The sequence below is a fragment of the Brassica rapa genome, chromosome A09 (assembly GCF_000309985.2).
Source record: "Brassica rapa cultivar Chiifu-401-42 chromosome A09, CAAS_Brap_v3.01, whole genome shotgun sequence".
Classification (NCBI taxonomy): domain Eukaryota; kingdom Viridiplantae; phylum Streptophyta; class Magnoliopsida; order Brassicales; family Brassicaceae; genus Brassica; species Brassica rapa.
The window spans coordinates 10115034-10134419 of NC_024803.2; the positions used below are offsets into that span (position 1 = coordinate 10115034).

Genomic DNA, 19386 nt, shown 5'->3' on the forward strand with positions numbered 1-19386 from the left:
AATGTAAAATAAAGCAGTTGATTAATTAATCATATTTTAAGAGTTAGTAGATTCTGGGGAGAAATATTTGATAAAATTGAAAGAAAATAAATAAAAATGCATTTTCCATGTTTTGCGCTTCCTCAATTATTTTACTACAGCTTCAATAAAGAGACAGAACATAAGTGTCTGTAGTTTGCTCCTAAAGCAACTCCAATTCAAAGCACCAAAAAAGATTCCTTGTACTGAATCGAGTTGTTCAACTGGAACATGCCTTCTTGGTCTAACTCGGTTTATATTGTGGCTTTTGTTTTTCAGTTTTGTCAAAGTTTGTTTCAACCTTAAGCCGGAGTAAACCATCTTTAGCTTATTGTATTGGATTTAAGCTACCTGAGTATCCGAATTACATGTTTGGATAGTTAAAATTTCGAACATTATCTAAGAATCTACGATCATCTAAAACAAGGAGATCGTGGATTGCTCATCTTTCTGTTGTCAACTCTTCACATAATCGACTTTAATGCTTTGACATCACCTCGTACATAAATCTTTACACCATTATTGTCGATTCCATCCTCCCACTCCTTGCCTCCTTTGCTACGTAGCATACAATCTAGTAAGGAACCTATGTGAAATATATTGCTCCAACTAAGACTGCCAGAATATCCAGAGATCTGAAGGACTGAACTGAAACCAATCTGAATTTAAAGATACCAAATCGAATCGGATCAGGTGTAAATATTTGTACGGGTTTAAATTTTTTGAAAATCTAATAAATACCAAATCCAACACGAACGGAAAACTGAATAAGTATTTAAAATGATCTGAAATACAGGTCTAACCAAAATATTAGTTAATAATACTTGTAATAATCTAGATACTCAAAATTACAATTATAAATCTAAATTTGTTTAGTTATTTTCTGTAGTTCTGATATTTTAGTTTGGATATAAATACTAAAATCATACCATATGCATCATTACTTTTTTTTTTGTAACTGATATGCATCATTACTTTCATATAGAAAAACCGACCCATACTGTATCCAATGAGTATTTTGGGTAATTTGTTTAGTTTGATTACAAGATATCCAAAGTGGAACATATTTATGGTCGATTTAAGCGTATCTGGTGGATATCCATGAGCAGACGTCTGAATTTCAATCAAATTACCCAAACCGATCCAAATTCGGGCGGAACCAACCATATCCAGCCCAAACAAATAAATACCAAATGAGATTCTTTTTAAACGCAGCCACTGCAGGTGCGGGATTATTATTAAGCAATTGTTGACTAGCATATCATTTTAAAATAAGTGTGTTGGTAGAAAACTTATGATTAGTTGATTAGCAGATGCATCAGCACTTTAATCATAAATTAAAAATATTACCATATTATACACATAGAAAATAATTTAAATCATATTATCATAATTAAATATAAATTTATTATAATTAAAATAATATTATGTTTAGTTTTTTTTTTCAAAAAAAAAGTTTAGATGAATGTTATATATTCTAATGAAGAAATTATTTATTTTATAAAAATTAATATTAGATTTTTATAAATTTTGGGTTGATTAACATATATATATATGTTAGTGGTTAACCAAAATTTTTAGAGAATATTTTATTTTAAAGTTCTTATAAATATAAAGTTATGATATTGGTTAGTGACTTTAAATCTATAAAGTATTTTTATGTATTTTTATTTATAGTTTCTATATTTATAATTTTATTTTTTTTAATTATTTTAAATGAAGTCTTTTTTTAGATTTTTATTTACTCATCTACAACCGCAAGCGTTAAAGAGAACTAGTTGATTTTGAAAATGTTTAGAGCAGTATGAGATGATTAAATTGTTGTAAAACACCAACATTTATTAATATGTAACTACATTTATTTAAAATAATGGTGAATTTAATTATAAAAGCATATCTTTTGTGTAAAATTCACATAATATTTGATAAATTGTCAAAACTACCACATTCCTAATACATTTTTATGTTAACTTAACCATATTTACCCTCATTTTTATAGAGATAAATAATCAGTTATAAATTTATAATCATTGAGTTAACTAACCTAGATTTGGGGTATAGAGTTGAGGAAAGGGGGTTTAGAATGTGAAGTTTAGGGTTTTAATAAATATATAAATAAATACCTAATTTTTTTAAAAAAAATTAGAAAATAGATTCAAAAATTACTTCGAAAAAATTGCAGAAAAAAAATAAATTTTTTTTATAAAAGAATAGAATTTGAAAAAGTGTAATTCTAAAACTATAAATTATTATTATTTTAATAATTATTTATATTTATATATCTATTTATACCTCTAAAAAATATTTTTGAATATATCTCTTTAATGAGGTAGACATGAATAATGATACCAACCACGTGGTAAAAGTAAAATTTTTCCAAAATATTTTGTACCAATATAAAACGGATTCAATTTATATAGTTAAACTTTTACAGTAGTTATTTACCAAATTAAACTATCATACATGATTTTAAATAATCATGAGTATGTACAACACAGGTCGAAACATGTTTCTTTATTGAAATAGTTTCACGTGAGGTGTTGCATAAATAAGACAATAATCAACATGTGAGATCAGAAGGTGATTAATAAGTGAAGGGCAGAACATGGACCCCAAGTTGATTAATCATGTTACTTGACTTTCCATGGAATCCAACAATTTTAAAGCCATCTTTGTACAGTAAAAAGCTCGAGGTAGATAGGAAACCTACGGGAATAGATGTTCGTTTGTTCGTTGTAAACCTAAGCATAGTTATAACTTCAACTTCACTTCCAATTACTTTGTCATAACAACCATCCACGGCTGTAATGTATTCACTTGGATATTCGAGCTCAAACTGCCAAAAAAAAAAAAGATGTCAATGTAAACGTTATAAACCCCCAACCTTAAAAAAAGAACAAAAAAACCTGACCTCTTTGACTTCAAGTGGTGTTGTGTTTCCATGATCTTCACCAATAACAATACGAGTGTCCCTCCCGTACACAACCTTAAGGAATGCAACACCATTATCACCTTGTCCAACGTATAATTTTCTAACACTATCGAAAACACCGTCGTCCCATGATTCTCCTCGAAGACCACCTTGTGCTCGTAATTTCTCTGCAGTAGGAGGAGGCATTGGAGAAAAATAGGCTCCAATAGAAACAAGATCTCGATCATCATGCCGTCCATGAAACCCAACCACAGCACAACCTTTTTTCTCTAGCACAAATTTGGTACCATACACTACTCCAAATGACGGAGAGGTTCTCCCTTCAGATGATTTGAAAATCAATGACGTTACCCTCGTCTTGCCAGGCCCAAATCTTTTGAAAGTCCCCTCAACATATGTAATCACTTCATTTGGATAGTCGAGCTCAAACTGCATGCATTAACAAACATACATCAGCATCTCATAAAAGAATAATCACGAAATATATATATAATGATGTTGGTATGGAATATGAATTGGCAAAAATACACATAGTGCAGTTTCAAAAAAAAAAAAAAAAAACACACACAGTGACATTTTGCAATAAACGGTGCACTTATAAGAAAATGGTGTTCTTTGTCACCGGATAAAAGAACATGATATAATTTCCTTTAGATACAAATTTTGTCGACCAAAAACAAGCTCGCACTTTCAAAACACTACTGATAGTCTGATATCTTTAAAAAGTATGTAAAATAAAATGCACCATTTTTTTGTTTTTTGAAAAATTCTCCCCAGAATTTTGCTAAAATAAAACAAAAGTATGATCCCATTTTTTGATGGTATTACTCATATATATAAATAACTTATATATAGTCATGAATGTATCCTAGTTTTGAACATAACCTCTTCTTCTTCTAAATCATCTTGTATAGTCTGCCACCCATGTTGACGCTCTATAACTGTGCGGTTGTGATAGTGAAACGTGATACTCTTTACGTTATTGGTATCATAACTAACATACACCGTTCTTATGCTTTCGAAAACACCATCATCCCAGTATACGCCTTCAGAACCACCATGGCGTTCGGATTTGGTAAGAGAAACCGTTGTGAAGTATGCTCCAAGAGAATTGAGATTCTTGTCAGCGTATCCATGAAAGCCAATGATTTTCTTACCTTTGTCTGCTAGTAAAAACTTCTTACCCTTTTCATATCCTAAAACATCTGAAGTCTTGAGGTTAGTTTTGAATTGAAGTGCTTGAATTACACCAGATTCATCGTCGTAGTAACCCTCAACATAAACCAAATGTTCATCGTTGAAATGGTTTATCTCAAACTGCCAAACAAAGAATTGGTCACCACAAAAATATTACAAATTAAGTAAATAGTGGAAAGGATGATTTTAATGTATACCGTCTGTGTGAAACCGCTACCGGAGATACCATGGATTGGTCCATCTTGGGTTTCTCCATTCTTGACATAATTAAATTTGATATATTGAATGCCGTCAAAACCACCTCGTACATGAATCTTTGTTACACCGTCATGGTTAGCTCCATCATCCCACTGATGGCCTCCCTTGCCGCCTTTCACGTCCAGTCTACTAGGAAGAATCATAGTGAAGTATGCTCCAAGGGCGATGATGTTTCTCTTCCTCATATATCCATGAAAGCCACTGATCTTTTTTCCCTTAACTTCAAGTGTAAACTTATTACCCTTTTCATATCCAATCAGTTCTGAAACTCTGAAATTAGTTTTGAACTGAAGTCCTTGAATGTAACCGGATTCATGATCGTAGTAACCTTCTACAGATTCGAGATGTTCATTTTTGACATGGTTAATCTCAAACTGAAAAGATGTGAAAACAAATATCATAAGTACACCAATAAAAACAGTTTTCAATTCAAAATTAATTGCCATGATTTGATGGAATCATCTCACTTATATATTATTATTCCAAGTCTCATCTCCGTTTTTATACGTGAGACTCCTACATACCGTCTCTATGAAACCTCTATGACGGCGACCAACGAGTGATCCAAATTTAAGCTGTCCACTCCTTACATATTCAAATTCCATGTAAAGAATTCCCTGAAGACCACCTCCAACAAAAATCTTGGAAACACTGTCATGGTCAGATCCATCATCGAATGTAAAGCCATTTGTGCTACCAATGGCTTCCAGTTTTTGTGCCATCACCAACTGATTTTTAATCTTGATACATGTAGAAAGAGTATTGAATCAGTTCTTAGCTCGTTACTGCACTCTTTCGCACATGCATGTGTTTCTTTATTATGTTGGGAATTTGATAGAGAAAAATACTCTTTCACGATGAAAAGCTTAAAACGGAGGAAACTTTAATCAGCAACATTTCACGTTGTACATGGACAAGTTATTACAAAATGCCTATTACATTTACATTTAACATTTTGGACTATATTTCAGATTTAGTAAATGCAGGGATAAAACCATATAGAGTTCTGCAATATTGGAAAGGAGAGAGAGAGAGAGAAAGGGAAGTAACCTTGGTGGCTGAGGAGAGAAGAAGACGTGATGATCAGAGATTATTGTGGTAAAGAATAGAACATGGTTAATCTATAGAGGGAGGCATGATCATGTCTTTATAAATGATATACAAGTATTGATAAGGTCAGACGTCAATATTTCTGCGAAAGACCCAGTGTATAATTTTTATTATCTATAACTAATTCTAGTTGACAAAACAATATGACTAGTTCATACGGGAAATATTATACAGCATATACAGCATATTCAGACTATTATTATTGACAGTATGTCAATAGGTTTATCAGCATCTAAGTATTGAAAAAAATTAATTAGGAAAGAGAGAGAATGAAAATGTTTCTTGTCGAGAGACTCTTAAAACATACTTTCTCCGTTCCTAAAAAATCCATATTATAGAAAAAATTTATGTTTCAAAAAGATACATATTTTATATTTCTAATGTAATTTTTGTCAACTAATAATGAAAAATTGTGAAGTTAAAAAACATTAATTGCATTTTTTAAAAAATTTTATTGGTTTAAGAATATAGGAAATATAAAATTACAAAAAACTATGCACTTATAGCTAAGTTATAAGTTTAATTTTAATATGTTTTATTAAAAAGTGTGAAAATTCTAAAACATGGATCTTTTAGAAACAGAGAGAGTATGTAGAAACTATATCTCCATTTGTCTTTTTTTTTAATTGACTGAACTTCTTCTTAATGGAAACCTTAGCACTTTCTGGACCCTACAACCAAGCACCAGAAATTCATGGTTAATCAACAAACTGCTCAAAATAAGACCTATATATGATTGTATCAAGCTAAGAGTGGGGGGGGGGGGGGGGGGGGGAATTGTATCACCTGTCGGTTCTGGACTGAGAATTGGTCCACCTTTAGCTCTCTCAAGCACTACCTGCATAACGACTCCAACTTCTCTCTTGGAATTCAAGAAGATGCAACACTATCAATTCTCTACAGCTGCAACCAGATTCTTCCTCATGCTCGCTTGGATGAACATTTGCAACTTCATGCCTACTTGACAACAATCCAACTGTCAAGTGTCAACAGTGGATGATCATTACGAATGGGAATTAGAAGGTAAGACTAATACAAGGTACTCTACGGGTCAGGTCTACGGTATCTTATCTGCAAAAGGATTGGAGGTAACTTGGAATTATATTGTCTGGATCACAGGTGGGATCCCTAAGCCTAAACATTTTATTTTGGCTTCAGAGAATTCTTGTAATTCTGCTGGCTTTTGGCTCTAGGGACCTATGTTACTGTTGGCTCTGTGTAGCAAAAATGTATCCCATCCCTGAATCTCTTTAGTGATGAATGAACTTTCAGTGTTGAATTTTTTTTTAAACACACTTCAATATATTGACATTTTTCCTCAAATATCGCAATTGACAGTAATGCTTGCCAATATTTTTTTTTTTACCTGGTGCTTCCTGATATATTGTTGGTAATCATTATGAAGCTTCCTTATCCAATAGAATGCAAAGACAAGAAGGTCCAGTGGCATGTGATCCCGAGTAACACTACTAGCAATGTACAACACAACTTGGTTCTTTAGCGGGCATGTATGTTACAAAGACGAGAGATTGATCTTGTTAAGGAAACTTTTAATGCCCTGAACTCGCTCTTGAAGATGGTGGGTAGAAGGAAGAGTTCAGTATAGCTTCTCTAGACTACTCGAAGGAAGCTTCAAAAATGATCTGATCTTGTTTCATGTTAGCCATTGCTTCCACTGCCCATAGAAGACCCAACAGCTCAGCTTCCGCTAGAGAGAAAATAGAGTGGAAAGCTTGTCGCCCCGTGAAACAGAGTTTTACCTGAGTGAGCCCAAACCAAAGACCTTCAGCCGACGACCAGAGTTTTTGCCATTTCCCTGTATCATAGCTTCCAGGATTAGTCTCCGGCCTTATGGTTATTTAGCGTGGGCCAAGTTTCTGCTTTTTGCTGACTTTCTCTATAATCACCAAACCTTGATGGAGTACGATTTATTAGATATCCAGCAGCCAGAGTACATTGTCCCCAAACCTCTAACGTAGAGACAACTGAAATCGCAATGCGCGAGCCACATTCAATATATGTTGGTGCTTCCTCTCAACCCGGCCGTTCTGCTGAGAAGTCCCAACACATGAAGTCTCATGTATCACTCCCTTCTATTGAAATAAATCAGTAAGGCAAATAAACTCACTGCCATTATCAGATCGGAATGACTTAATACTCATGTAAAACTGTCTTTTAACGAGTGAGAAAAACTGTAGAATTTTAATAGGTGCTTGTTGCTTGTTCGGTAACAAATACATCAATTAGAAATGAGAATAGTCATCAAGTATAGTTAAGAAGTATTGTGCAACACACAGAACGGGTGTTCTATAGGGTCCCCATAAGTCACAACGTATCAATTCAAAATCAGCAGTAGTCTTATTCAAACTGATCGGAAAAACATCTCGAGAATTCTTAGCGCGGATACAAACTTCACATTTAAAATGGCAGAACTAGAAGAACAAGAAACATGCAGCTTGTCTACAATTTTAAGAGATGGGTATCCTAGTCGATGCCATACGGCCCGTGACAAACGGTCTGTGCATCCAGCCATCAACATCACAGCCACATTCATGCTACTAAAGAAGTACAGTCCTCTAAGCTGACCACCCGCACCAATCAGGGTCTTCGTGATGCGATCCTGGATAGTACAAAGCTTGTTTGACATCTGAATAATGCAGTAACTATCTTGAGTCAATTGTGAAACCGAAATCAAATGACAATCTAAACTCTCAACCAATAAAAAATCTTGCAACTCAATCTGGTGTTCCGATCGAAATAATACCTTTTGGATTTGCCACTCTAAATCAACCATCATGTAGCTTAATTCTCATAGGTTTCATATACTGAATGTCTATAATATATTCATTATACCAAGTCATATGGTTCGCAGCTCCGCTGTCAAGTATCCAAGTTTCAAAGAACGACTTACCCGAAAGAAGATTTGGCGGTGTCTGTTTCCTCTCTTCCAACATCAAGACCAACATCTTCCATTGAGTTCAACCCGCTAACCCACTCAGTCTGCATCTGTAATTGCAGAAGAGCTCGATCCTTGAACTCTTATCTCCTATACATGAGCCATCTCCTTCCCTTTGTTCTTCATTGGTGGTAAATCACTTCCTTTATTCCTTTTATTACGAGGACGATCTCCCCACCATGGAGTGTATCCTATCTGTCGGAAACAATTGTCTGAACCATGACCCAGCTGACAAAATGTGCCACAAACCATAATCTTATCACGTTCATATGGAGCTACTTTGGTTCTGGACAGTGATTGCACTGCATAACTAAATCCTCTAGTTGGTTCCAAATATGCGCGTGATGCCATCCTTGAATCCTCTTCTTGTGTTAAAGCATTGTAAACATCATCAACAGTCGGGAATGGAGCATGTGAAAGCAGAGTTGATCTCATAGGTATCTAGACTTCATCAGTCCCACAGACAAACTCATGAACCCTATCCTCATCATGTTCTTGCTCAAATGCCAGATTGAGCACACATGTGCAGGATCCACACTTGCATCTCTTTAAGGTCAGTCAAAGTCGTCCACAGCTTGTTCAAGAAGTACCCGAAGTGAGCTTCAATAGACTGTCATCTTTGTTGAGCAGTAGCAATCTCTGTTTTGGTACCCTAGATTTTTGATCCATTCTTCACAGATAATCGCTTTTGGATATGCTCCCATAGGCTTCGAGCAACGTCATGGTGTAAAAGATTCATACGAACATTTGCATCAATCGTCAACTTCATCCACGAACCACCAGGCGTCGTTGGTCCACCAATCTTCCAAATCTGGCCATCTACGAAACCAAACTTCTTTCTAGCCATAAGAGCCAGTCAGAGATTCATTTCCCACTCGTCATTGTTCGAAACTCTGAGCAAAGACTGGGATATGACACTTCCCAGATTGTCTTTAAACTCAGATCACAAGGAGATATGGTTCTCCTTTGAACCCCACTTGTCTCCTTCGTCATCCCTGCTGGAATGATTCCTCCATCTTCATTAGTTACTTCCGCCATTTATGAGTTAAATAAAAAATTAACGTAGATAAAAGAAGAGCGATGATTGAACGTCAAACCAAAGAATACAACGAACAAAAGGAATGATGATCGGCACCGTCAAGAAGAGAAACCCTAGTATAGCTCTGATACCATGTCGGAAAACAAAGATATTGTATAAAAGTTTTCTGTATTTCATTCTTAGGTCCTAGACCATCTATTTATACAAGGGGTCCTCTCTTAAAGTAGAACTAGAGATTGATCTGCGCACGGCGTAAGTATTGATCCTTACATTTTTATACATTGATATTTGTTTTTCATAATTAGTGTTATATGTTTTTGATTGGTCATAATATAACTAATTGTATTCAAAAAATCTAAATCAAATAAGGTAATATGGTTATTTTTGGTACAACTATCCGAACCCGTTTCATATACATTTGTTATTTAGATATTTTTAAGTTCCTACACGTGAAAACCAAAATTATTCAGACGGAGAAGAACCAAATTCAAAATTCACACATAAATTTTTAATATTTAAGCGGAGCTTAATTTCAAAAACAAAATGATACCCGAAAATAGGAGTGTCAATTCAGGCTGGCTCAGCCCGGCTCGGCCCAACCTAGCTAAGCCCGTAAATATTTGAGCCCAGCCCGGCCCGGAAATATTTTGGGCCTAGAATTTAAAGCCCGGCCCTTATAGGGCTTTCGGGTTTTTTTTTTGGCTTTTCGAAAAATAATTTGTCATTGTCACTTCCATCGTTTTAATACATTTGAATTTTCATAAAAAATAGTTTCATTTAAAAAAAAATTAAAGTGAGTTTAAAATTTAATTCTTTATCTATAATTTTTTAAATTTTCGTATGATTTAAAAACATTTTATAAACAAACCAAATTTAATAAAATTTAAATAATTAAATATAAATTAAAACTAAGTATATAAGACAAAAAAATTTATGATTAACATGGTCAAATTTTATAATTGACACAAATTTAATGTTGATTAACTAATAAATAAAAATCTGTAATACTATTATTATGGTAATATAGTTAGTGATGTGATGTATTGTTAAGGAAATATAATTGATGAAATTGTTAAACTAAGTGAAATATATAAAGATAATTAATATAATTATATTAATGAAATATTAAAAAGACCCTATACCTTTTTATATATTGCTATCCATATTTCGAAACAATTTTCATTTATATTGTTATCAATGTTTTCAAACAGTACCACAAGGTACTTCAGTTTTAATAATATAGTATCCATGTTTCCAAATAGTATCAAAAAAGTATTTCAATTTTAATAATATAGATATATACAAGATATAGTTGCACAAAAAATATATATACTAGATAATAGGTGTTTTCGTTCACCATGTGTAGAAATAATTTTTTTAAAAAATTTAAACTATATTTAAAAATAAATGTTTGTTAATTTGTAAATTTTATTATTTTCTTACACTATTTAATTTTAAATTTTAATCAAAGTATATGTAAAATTTTAAGAGAAAATAATATTTTATTTAGATTTATATTTATATTTCGTAATATATATGTATATATTTAAAAATTATAATATTGGAAATTTTTTTAATCTATTTCTTTTGATTAAAATATATTAAGTCAAATTCTATGAAATTAAGATAAAATTTTGTCAGGTATATAACTATCAAAATATAAAACGAATAACATTTTTAAAATTTTTAAATATTAAAAAGAAACAAATGGTATTGGGATTATAAATTATAATTATTTTAAATAAATTGCATATAATTTGGAAGAATTGTTTTAGTAATAAAAATTAGATAATTATAAATAATATGATTAAATAATATTTAATTTTCAAAATATTATTATATATCTGTTTCTAGTATTATATTATTTATTATTATATTAATGATTACCATATTTTAGAAGACTAACCAAGAATATAAATCAACATTAAATGTAAATATCTATATCACAATTATCTTTAAGCCGTGTTATTTTTTTTTTTCAAAATCATTGTGGTAGTGACACATGTCAAATTACTTCTCAAACAATATATAGGGGATATACTAAGCTAAAAACTGAAAGAGAATATCTTGTCTGAGATATACGTATACGTTCAAACACGAGAACATTCATTGCTTTCCAAACTTCCTGGAAATGTTGGACTTGTTGTAGAAGCCGGTAAACCGGACTGACAGAAACGATAAAATAAAAGCAATGTTAAGAAAATTAGACGAATGTAAAAACGAATACAAGAACGATAAAAAATCGTATTCGCTAAGAGACATGGAGTCGAGATATGATATCTTTCCTTAACTCAAAATATTCGCTTTGTTAGTGAGACGAGACTGTACGAATATAGAGTCCCAGGATGCAACCATGGCAGACGAATCGTGCCTCACTCGTGATCGTCCTATCGAACTATAAACTCTACGAAATACTCTCGAACTATAGACTTATGCTAAGAGCGAGATTTTTGCTGCTGGATTTTTATACGGAAAAAGTTCAGAAATGAAGGAAGAAGAGGCGGTATTTAAAGAGACGTACGAGAGCCACTTCCCGCAACAGTTGCTGCATGTGTGTGGAGATCTCGCGGAGATCACGGAAGTTAAGTTTCGAAAACTTATTTTCCAAGACTTTCCTATCTAGTTTAAACTTCGGGAGGATAAAATACATGACGTTTTTATTTTCTAAATAAACTACTTGTCGGTTTAAATAAAAATGCATGTCGTTTTTTCCAAATTAAATAACGAAACGTTGAGTTTAACTGGATCCAAAAACAATATTATTATTGGGCTGGAGCCCAAGACCCAAGACCCAAGACCCACGCCAAGCTGTGCGGCAACTGGGCGCGCGCTGGGAATCCTCTCTACCTTAGACATTTATACCCTATCACACAAGGCCATATTTATATTGCTCTATGACTTGTATTCCCCGATGTGGGATAATTGTTGGTTTTGTCATTTAGACAAAAGTTGCGGTGTTACATACACCAAGCTACCAACTTCATAGCATCATTTCTCATTCAATATTAATCTTTTTTTGAAGTGTGAATATACCAGGTTGTATTGCTCATTACAAGCTTTACAACGAGCTGATGATCGGACCGGAATAGCCACCGGTGTAGCCGGAAACGTCACCGGAATATCAGAAAACATCAGCTTCTATATTCTTTGTAAAACAGAGTTCCAACACTTGTTACTACAGTCATACAGGTAATGGAGGTACAAGATGGTACTGTTAGGAGAAAAGCCTGAAGGAGGCAAAGGGATCCGATACCTCTATGCTTTTGCAGCTCTTGTACAAGAGAAGAGTACATGGCATATCGTCCCCACGGAAACACAAGCATAGTTAACGTTCAGACCTCTAGATATCAGACGTTCTTTGACAGCCAAAGCACCAAAAAATTGTTTCCATATACAGTGTTCCAATGCTTGTTTAGAATCTTATGTTCAACTGAAATTAGTACAAAGGATTCTATAACATAGAAAGTTAGCACAATGGAACTAGGTTAATTTTATTATCGCGTTTAGAGTTTAAGACAGTTGCTTGACTAGAATACCTTATCTGTTTATCTGCTTGTCAGAAATGAAATGATTTTCCTGAGAATACCATTCCTTAGCGCTTTCTCTATTGGTTTACAACCTCGTGTTCTCTGCTATCTTTCTTATTTACTTTAATTTGATGTCCTTAGTCAAAGAAAACCAAACGAAACCTCTTTTATAGCTTTATCTAGTAGCTTCTCTATTTCTTTACGTGTAAACATTGGTCATTGTTGATTTGATTACATAACAATATTGCGTACTTTATTTTGCAGCTGCAGTTAGTTTATCGGGTTAAAACCTGAGTGATCAATTTCTCACGTCTGTAGAATTGCACTCCTTTCCAAAATGCCCTCTTCTTTCTCACCATCGCAACCGCTGACATGGGTATTCTTCAAGAACTCGAGACCTTTTCCTGTGCATCATGAATAGCTATGGTTCCTCCTCGTTTGGCAAAAAGGAGTTTGTAGAGTTGGATGTGTGATCAGTGAACAAAGCACTAATATTGCCGGGGTTACCTTGTTTAACAAATAGTGAAAAGGGAGAAAACGGTTTGAGTGTTGCACATAGAGACACCATAATTCTCGAGTACAGATTTTACCAAGTTGTGCCTTTGCATGCATACCAAATCTGCCTATATAAAGTTATGGGTGACTTATTTACCATTAAAAGATATTTAATTAGTTTATTTCTGATACAAATGATGACATATTTGCTTTAATGTTTCTGGGGATCACACCAATGGTGACAAAGTTTGAGAGAATTATTAAAAGTTTATGTGCTAATTTATGTAAGGACTTAAGGATCAGACCAAAGCTATTTTCTTCTTCTGAGCGTCACTAGGTAGCTTTACGTTAGTGGCCAAACCAATAGCCTCGAGAAAACTAATGATATACCAAGTAACGTCGAGCTGCCACCACTCGAGTCCATGCCTGGCCGAGAACTCAAATGCATGATGGTTGTTATGCCATCCCTCACCAAACATTAGAATGGCTAGCAACCTGATTCATCACAAATTTATTTTTATTCTCTCTGTTTCTAAATCATTTTTTTCTAAAGTGTTACACATGTTAAAAGAAAATAAGAAATTTATTTATAAATAATTTATTTTATGATTAATTATTTTTGATAATTTAAACCAATAATAAATTCAGTTACTTTTTGAATTATAAACTTTATCATCATTAACTAGTAAAAATGCATGATATTTTTTAAAAAAACTGAAACAATTTTTTCATAAGACATTTATCTTGAGAAAAGCAGAGTAATATTTAGTGAAATTACAGACACATGTATATATATAGATAGTGGTACCAATTATTTCTTGAGAGGTCAGGTGTGTTCCAAGCTCGTGTTCCCCATGTATGACAAACTGAATTCACCAGAAACGTCGAGTGGCTTCGAGCCACATTTGCCACACCCTGATATTGCCAATTCTCAAATAATTTTAATTTATTTATGTAATTTTTTTGTCAGCAACGTAAACAAATTCATGTAGACTTTGCAAAAAGGCATGTAATTTTAAATTATTGTCAATTCTCAAATAATTTCTAAAATGTTTTTATATGAAACATCGATTTGACACTCAAGGTCGCAAACTAACTTTTCCCATTCTGTTGGGACAGTTTCCAAACCTCAGTCTAAAATTAATTCCACTCTACTACTCCCTCAGTTCGGTTTTACATGGCATTTTGGAACTATTCTCTTGTTCCAATATATGTGATGTTTTCCAGAAACCTACGTAAAATATAGCAGTAATGACTTTATTTACCTTTTACATTATTCATTTCACTTACCTTCTACATTAGTTAATGAAACAGAATAGTAAAGGAAATATACAATATGTCTTGTTTCATGTGAAAATCCATAGAACTTTATATATATAAAAACGGAGGGAATACTAGTCATGTTATTATATCATTAAACATAATATATATGGAAAGGTGTGTTATGTGTGCTTACCATTCCCCAGACAAGGAAGGGCATGCCTCCCCAAATATAGAGTAGAAATCCAAAAGCTACCAGATGAAAATATAAGGTTCGCTGAAGAAACCGATAGAAGGGCTGCCTCACAAGGTCATTTACATTCTCCTCTCCGCCACACTGCGTGCATACATGCACCCATTGATTTAGTCATGTCAGTCTCACCCACATGAACATCTCCAAACCACACTTCATTTTTCACTCAAAAATGAATTTAGAATAAATGATTTTCCACTTCCATTTCTTTTTTACTCTATAATTTAATCAAACGACAATAAAATAGGTTTTTCACCAAAAAAACACAAAAAAAGAAACTTACCAAAATATATTTCATTAAAAAAGTAAAAGATCATTCTATCAGTACTTTATAGATATATAAATATAAATAACAAAAAATATAATTTTTTATTATTGTCGATTAATATGTTTTCAATTCGAACTTTTTAATATATTTTTTTTTATTTTTTCCCCATTTTTCAAGTTTTATTTTGAATCCAAAAATTTTCTTTTGATACTATTTTTAATATTTTATTTTAAAATTTTAAATATCAATTAATTTTTTTAAAAAATCAAAATTTTTTAATAAAACAGTTGGGTCATTTTTACTCCTGTGTGTTATATTTATGCTAAAATATTTATTTTGCTGTAAGAAATTTCTCTAATAAAAATCTAGTTATTCCAAAAATAGAAAAATTACTTTTTATTTTTTTTGCTCCATTTATGTCACTCTACTTGAGCGATTTCAGGACCAAATGAGTCCACTGCAATATTTTTAATCATGCATGTTGAATATCTTCCACAATATCAAGTTTGAATCTCTGAGTTCGTACATTGTAGAATTAAGAGGCCATCAAAAAAAAAAATTAATTGGGCATTATATAACGACTGATATATTCTACTAGGGCTGGGCAAATAAACCGAACCCGAAAATCCGAACCGAATCCGATCCGATAAAAATGAATCCGAGCCGATCCGAACCCGACGTAAATACCGAATGGGTCTTGTTTTGTGGTATTTCAGGTTATGGGTATTATCCGAACCGAACCCGAATATAAATGGATATCCGATAGAACCCGAAATATTCAAAACCTCGAAAAGATCTTGTACCAAACATGATCTCAATTCCTAATATGTATCCAAAATACACTAAGAAATATTGAACATCTAAAATACTTATCTATTACATGAAGGTTGGTGGTTCTATTACATGAAGGTTGGTGGTTCTATTACATGAAGGTTGAATCTTGTTCCTTATTTCATGAGATGGCCGTTGAATCTTGAAGTATTTAGATTTTGATTTTGTTTTCGTTAAAAAATGTTTCTCATTTCATGAGAACTTAGTTTTCGTTTTATGCTTTTATTTATTTGATTTTGAATGATCACGGTTGATGTTCCTTATTTTTGAATCGATTTTACTTAAGTTTTGGTTACAAAATAGGTACAAATCAGGTATTTTAAAACTGAAGAACCGATTTTACTCATGTTTTGGTTATAAAATAGGTAAAAATCAGGTACTTTTAAACCGAAAAACCGATTGGGACCCGAACCCGAAAGTATATTGGGTTGTACCGGTTCTTTGAAGATTCACTAACCCCGACCCGAACCCGATAGAACCCGAACCGGTCCCGAACCGAACTTTCATATAATCCGAATGGGACTGATTTTGATGAACCCGAAAAACCGAAACCCGATTGGATAAAACCGAAACCCGATTGGGACCCCGAATGCCCAGGCCTATATTCTACTATACCTTTTTTTGGATAGAACTGAAATCAGATATCCAAGTGATGTGACTAAACCAAAAACCTTGTATAGGGCTGTGTGGGTCACGTTGTGTATCACAATGCTTATGATGGTACCGATGGTGGCTCACCCATTCTATTGGGTCTCCCTGCACAAACAATTTACAAGTTACGACTAAAGATATATTATAGTTCTCATGTCAAAGAATCACCTTCTGAATATATGAAAGTAGAACCTGAAAAGCAAGAACGCCACCATAAGCAAATAGATACTCGAGCCATTTCGGTAGATCGAAACTTCGGTGAGAAAGATTCCGGTGATAAGACAAGGTGATGCAGATTGCGAATATCGTATATAGCCAAACGGAAAGCCGAAAAGCTGCCCAATTGAAGTACAATGGAGCTAAGAGGCTCAGCAAATGGAACCCACCCATTATGACTACATTTCTCACGTCCGTAGAATTCCAACTCCTTTCCCAAAATGCACTCTTCTGTCTCCCCTTCACATCCTCCGACAAGGGTGTTCTCCAGGAACTCTCGACCGGACCCGGTGCATTATTATGGACAGCTAGAGCTCCTCCTCGTTTGGGCCGAAAAGAGTGTGTATAGTTGGATGTGTGATAAGTAAACAAGGCACTAGTATTCATGGAGTAACCTTGTTTAACAAATGATGAAAAAGGAGATAGCGGTTTGAGAGCTGTACACAGAGACGCCATGGTTCCTGAGAATAGGTTTTTCAAGTTGTTGCCTTTACATGCATACCCAATCTGCTTCTATATATACTACACACATGACCATAAAGTTGTGGCTGACTTGTTTTTTACCATTCGAAGATATTTCATTTGTTAATTTCTGATACAATGATTGATATATTTGTAGAACCAAAAAAATTATGTTTCTAAATTCTAAAACAAAATCGATTGAAATTAGGAGGTGATCATTAAATCTGTGATTACGGCTTTGCCGAATCATACGATGTCTTGTTACCGGTTACCTAAGGCCACTGCAAAAAAACTAACGAGTGCAGTAGCTCAATTTTGGTGGAGTCCTGGAGGTAGTACAAGAGGACTACATTGGAAATCCTGGGATAAGGTATGTGTCAGCAAGGAAGAAGGTGGCTTGGGTTTTAAGGATATAACTGATTTCAATACAGCAATGCTTGGAAAGCAGTTATGGAGGCTAATAGAAAAGCCAAATACATTATTTTCACGGGTTTTTAAGGGTAGGTATTTTAGGAATGCCTCACCCCTTGACCCGATTCGATCATACTCTCCATCATATGGCTGGAGGAGTATTGTCTCTGCTAGATCTCTGGTAAGCAAAGGACTAATCAAAAGGGTGGGAACAAGAACGTCTATATCAGTATGGAACGACCCCTGGCTCCCAACCACTCGCCCGAGACCAGCCAATAAAAATCAACATAATTTGTTTCCTGACCTTACAGTGGATGCCCTTATTGACTCCACATCGCGAAGATGGAATTCGCAGGTTCTTCGGACTTTGGTAGATCCACAGGATGTGAAAATTATAGAAAGTATACCCTTGAGTAGATATCAGATGGTGGATAGGAATGGATGGCACTTCACGAATAATGATAAATTCACAGTTAAATCAGGATATCAAGTGGAGAGGATCTATCCGGATAGGGATCGATTACCGCTATTAATTGGTCCTTCTGTTGATGCTTTAAAGGCTTTTTGCTGGAAAATACGGTGTCCACCAAAAATCAAACATTTTCTGTGGCAATTGATTTCAGGATGTGTAGCAGTAAAGAAGAATTTGCAGGCCCGAGGGATGCATGGGGATATATGCTGTGCAAGATGTGGAGCGGAAGAGGAATCGATTAATCATGTTTTCTTTGAGTGTCCTCCGGCTATTCAGGTGTGGGCCCTGTCAAAGATTCCAACAAATCAAGCTACTTTCCCGACAGGTTCTATATTTACAAATATGGATCACCTATTCTGGAGAGTCGTTCCACTGATGGAGGATCATCAATTTGCTTGGATACTTTGGTACATTTGGAAAGGAAGGAATAATAAGGTTTTTAGTAACTTGGATATAGATCCGAGGGAAACTCTTAAATTGGCTGAGACGGAATCGACACTCTGGGCTGATGCACAGTTACTAAAAGATCAGAAGAGGGGGACAGAGACTCAGGTTACGCCTCTCCCGTCAATTCCCGATAGGTGGTGCTTTACAGATGGATCGTGGAAAGAGGGAGATAGGTACTCTGGCCAGGGCTGGTTCAGTACTCTAGCTGGTTTTGAAGGTCTGATGGGAGCAAGGAATGTAAGAGCTTCCCTCTCGCCTCTACATGCAGAGGTCGAAGCCTTACTATGGGCAATGGAATGTATGAGGAATTTAAGACAAGTTCAGGTTACGTTTGCAACGGATTGTTCTCAATTGGTGAAGATGGTTTCGGAACCAGAAGAATGGCCAGCTTTTGCAAGTTATTTGGAAGATATCAAGAACTTGAAGGAGAGTTTTACACGATCAGAGATTGTACATGTACCAAGGATGCAAAATACAAAGGCGGATAGTCTAGCACGCAGTGTGAGAAAACAGCCGTCTTTCGTCATCCACATGGATCAATGTCTCCCAGGGTGGTTTACAGAGTCTGTATGAGTCTGTAATA

General features: G+C 34.2%; 2 protein-coding genes across 4 annotated transcripts; both read right to left on the reverse strand.

Annotated features, from left to right (window-relative positions):
- Positions 1 to 881: 881 nt before the first annotated feature.
- On the reverse strand, positions 882 to 8632 carry LOC103838539 (jacalin-related lectin 14-like). Its single transcript, XM_009114985.2, has 6 exons — positions 8427 to 8632; positions 4930 to 8162; positions 4345 to 4779; positions 3836 to 4267; positions 2930 to 3379; positions 882 to 2854 (listed from the first exon to the last, which is right to left on the reverse strand). Exons 2-6 carry the CDS (start codon positions 5125 to 5127, stop codon positions 2603 to 2605), a joined length of 1767 nt encoding a protein of 588 aa, XP_009113233.1. The 5' UTR covers positions 5128 to 8162; positions 8427 to 8632; the 3' UTR covers positions 882 to 2602.
- A 5033-nt stretch (positions 8633 to 13665) lies between these two features.
- LOC103838455 (probable lipid desaturase ADS3.2, chloroplastic) lies at positions 13666 to 17567 on the reverse strand. 3 transcript variants are annotated; one of them, XM_033278629.1, is made up of 5 exons: positions 16964 to 17549; positions 16760 to 16900; positions 14989 to 15129; positions 14341 to 14447; positions 13666 to 14027 (listed from the first exon to the last, which is right to left on the reverse strand). In XM_033278629.1, exons 1-5 carry the CDS (start codon positions 17465 to 17467, stop codon positions 13832 to 13834), a joined length of 1089 nt encoding a protein of 362 aa, XP_033134520.1. In that variant the 5' UTR covers positions 17468 to 17549; the 3' UTR covers positions 13666 to 13831. The 3 variants fall into 3 exon arrangements, with proteins under 3 accessions (XP_033134520.1, XP_009113146.1, XP_033134521.1); XM_009114898.3 differs by having other exon boundaries at positions 16988 to 17528; XM_033278630.1 differs by lacking the exons at positions 13666 to 14027; positions 14341 to 14447 and adding an exon at positions 14578 to 14763 and having other exon boundaries at positions 16964 to 17567.
- Positions 17568 to 19386: the final 1819 nt, after the last annotated feature.

What these genes read in the sequence shown, in the direction of transcription:
- LOC103838539 (XM_009114985.2), bottom strand. Translation starts at nt 5,127, where the DNA reads ATGGCACAAAAACTGGAAGCCATTGGTAGCACAAATGGCTTTACATTC. An exon ending in ATAGAGGTTTCATAGAGACG is followed by an intron (nt 4,780 to 4,929) that starts GTATGTAGGAGT and finishes ACATCTTTTCAG; the next exon opens with TTTGAGATTAACCATGTCAA. An exon ending in ATGATTTAGAAGAAGAAGAG is followed by an intron (nt 3,380 to 3,835) that starts GTTATGTTCAAA and finishes TAATGCATGCAG; the next exon opens with TTTGAGCTCGACTATCCAAA.
- LOC103838455 (XM_033278629.1), bottom strand. Translation starts at nt 17,467, where the DNA reads ATGGCGTCTCTGTGTACAGCTCTCAAACCGCTATCTCCTTTTTCATCA. An exon ending in TACTTTCATATATTCAGAAG is followed by an intron (nt 16,901 to 16,963) that starts GTGATTCTTTGA and finishes TTGTTTGTGCAG; the next exon opens with GGAGACCCAATAGAATGGGT. An exon ending in GACCTCTCAAGAAATAATTG is followed by an intron (nt 14,028 to 14,340) that starts GTACCACTATCT and finishes GTGATGAATCAG; the next exon opens with GTTGCTAGCCATTCTAATGT.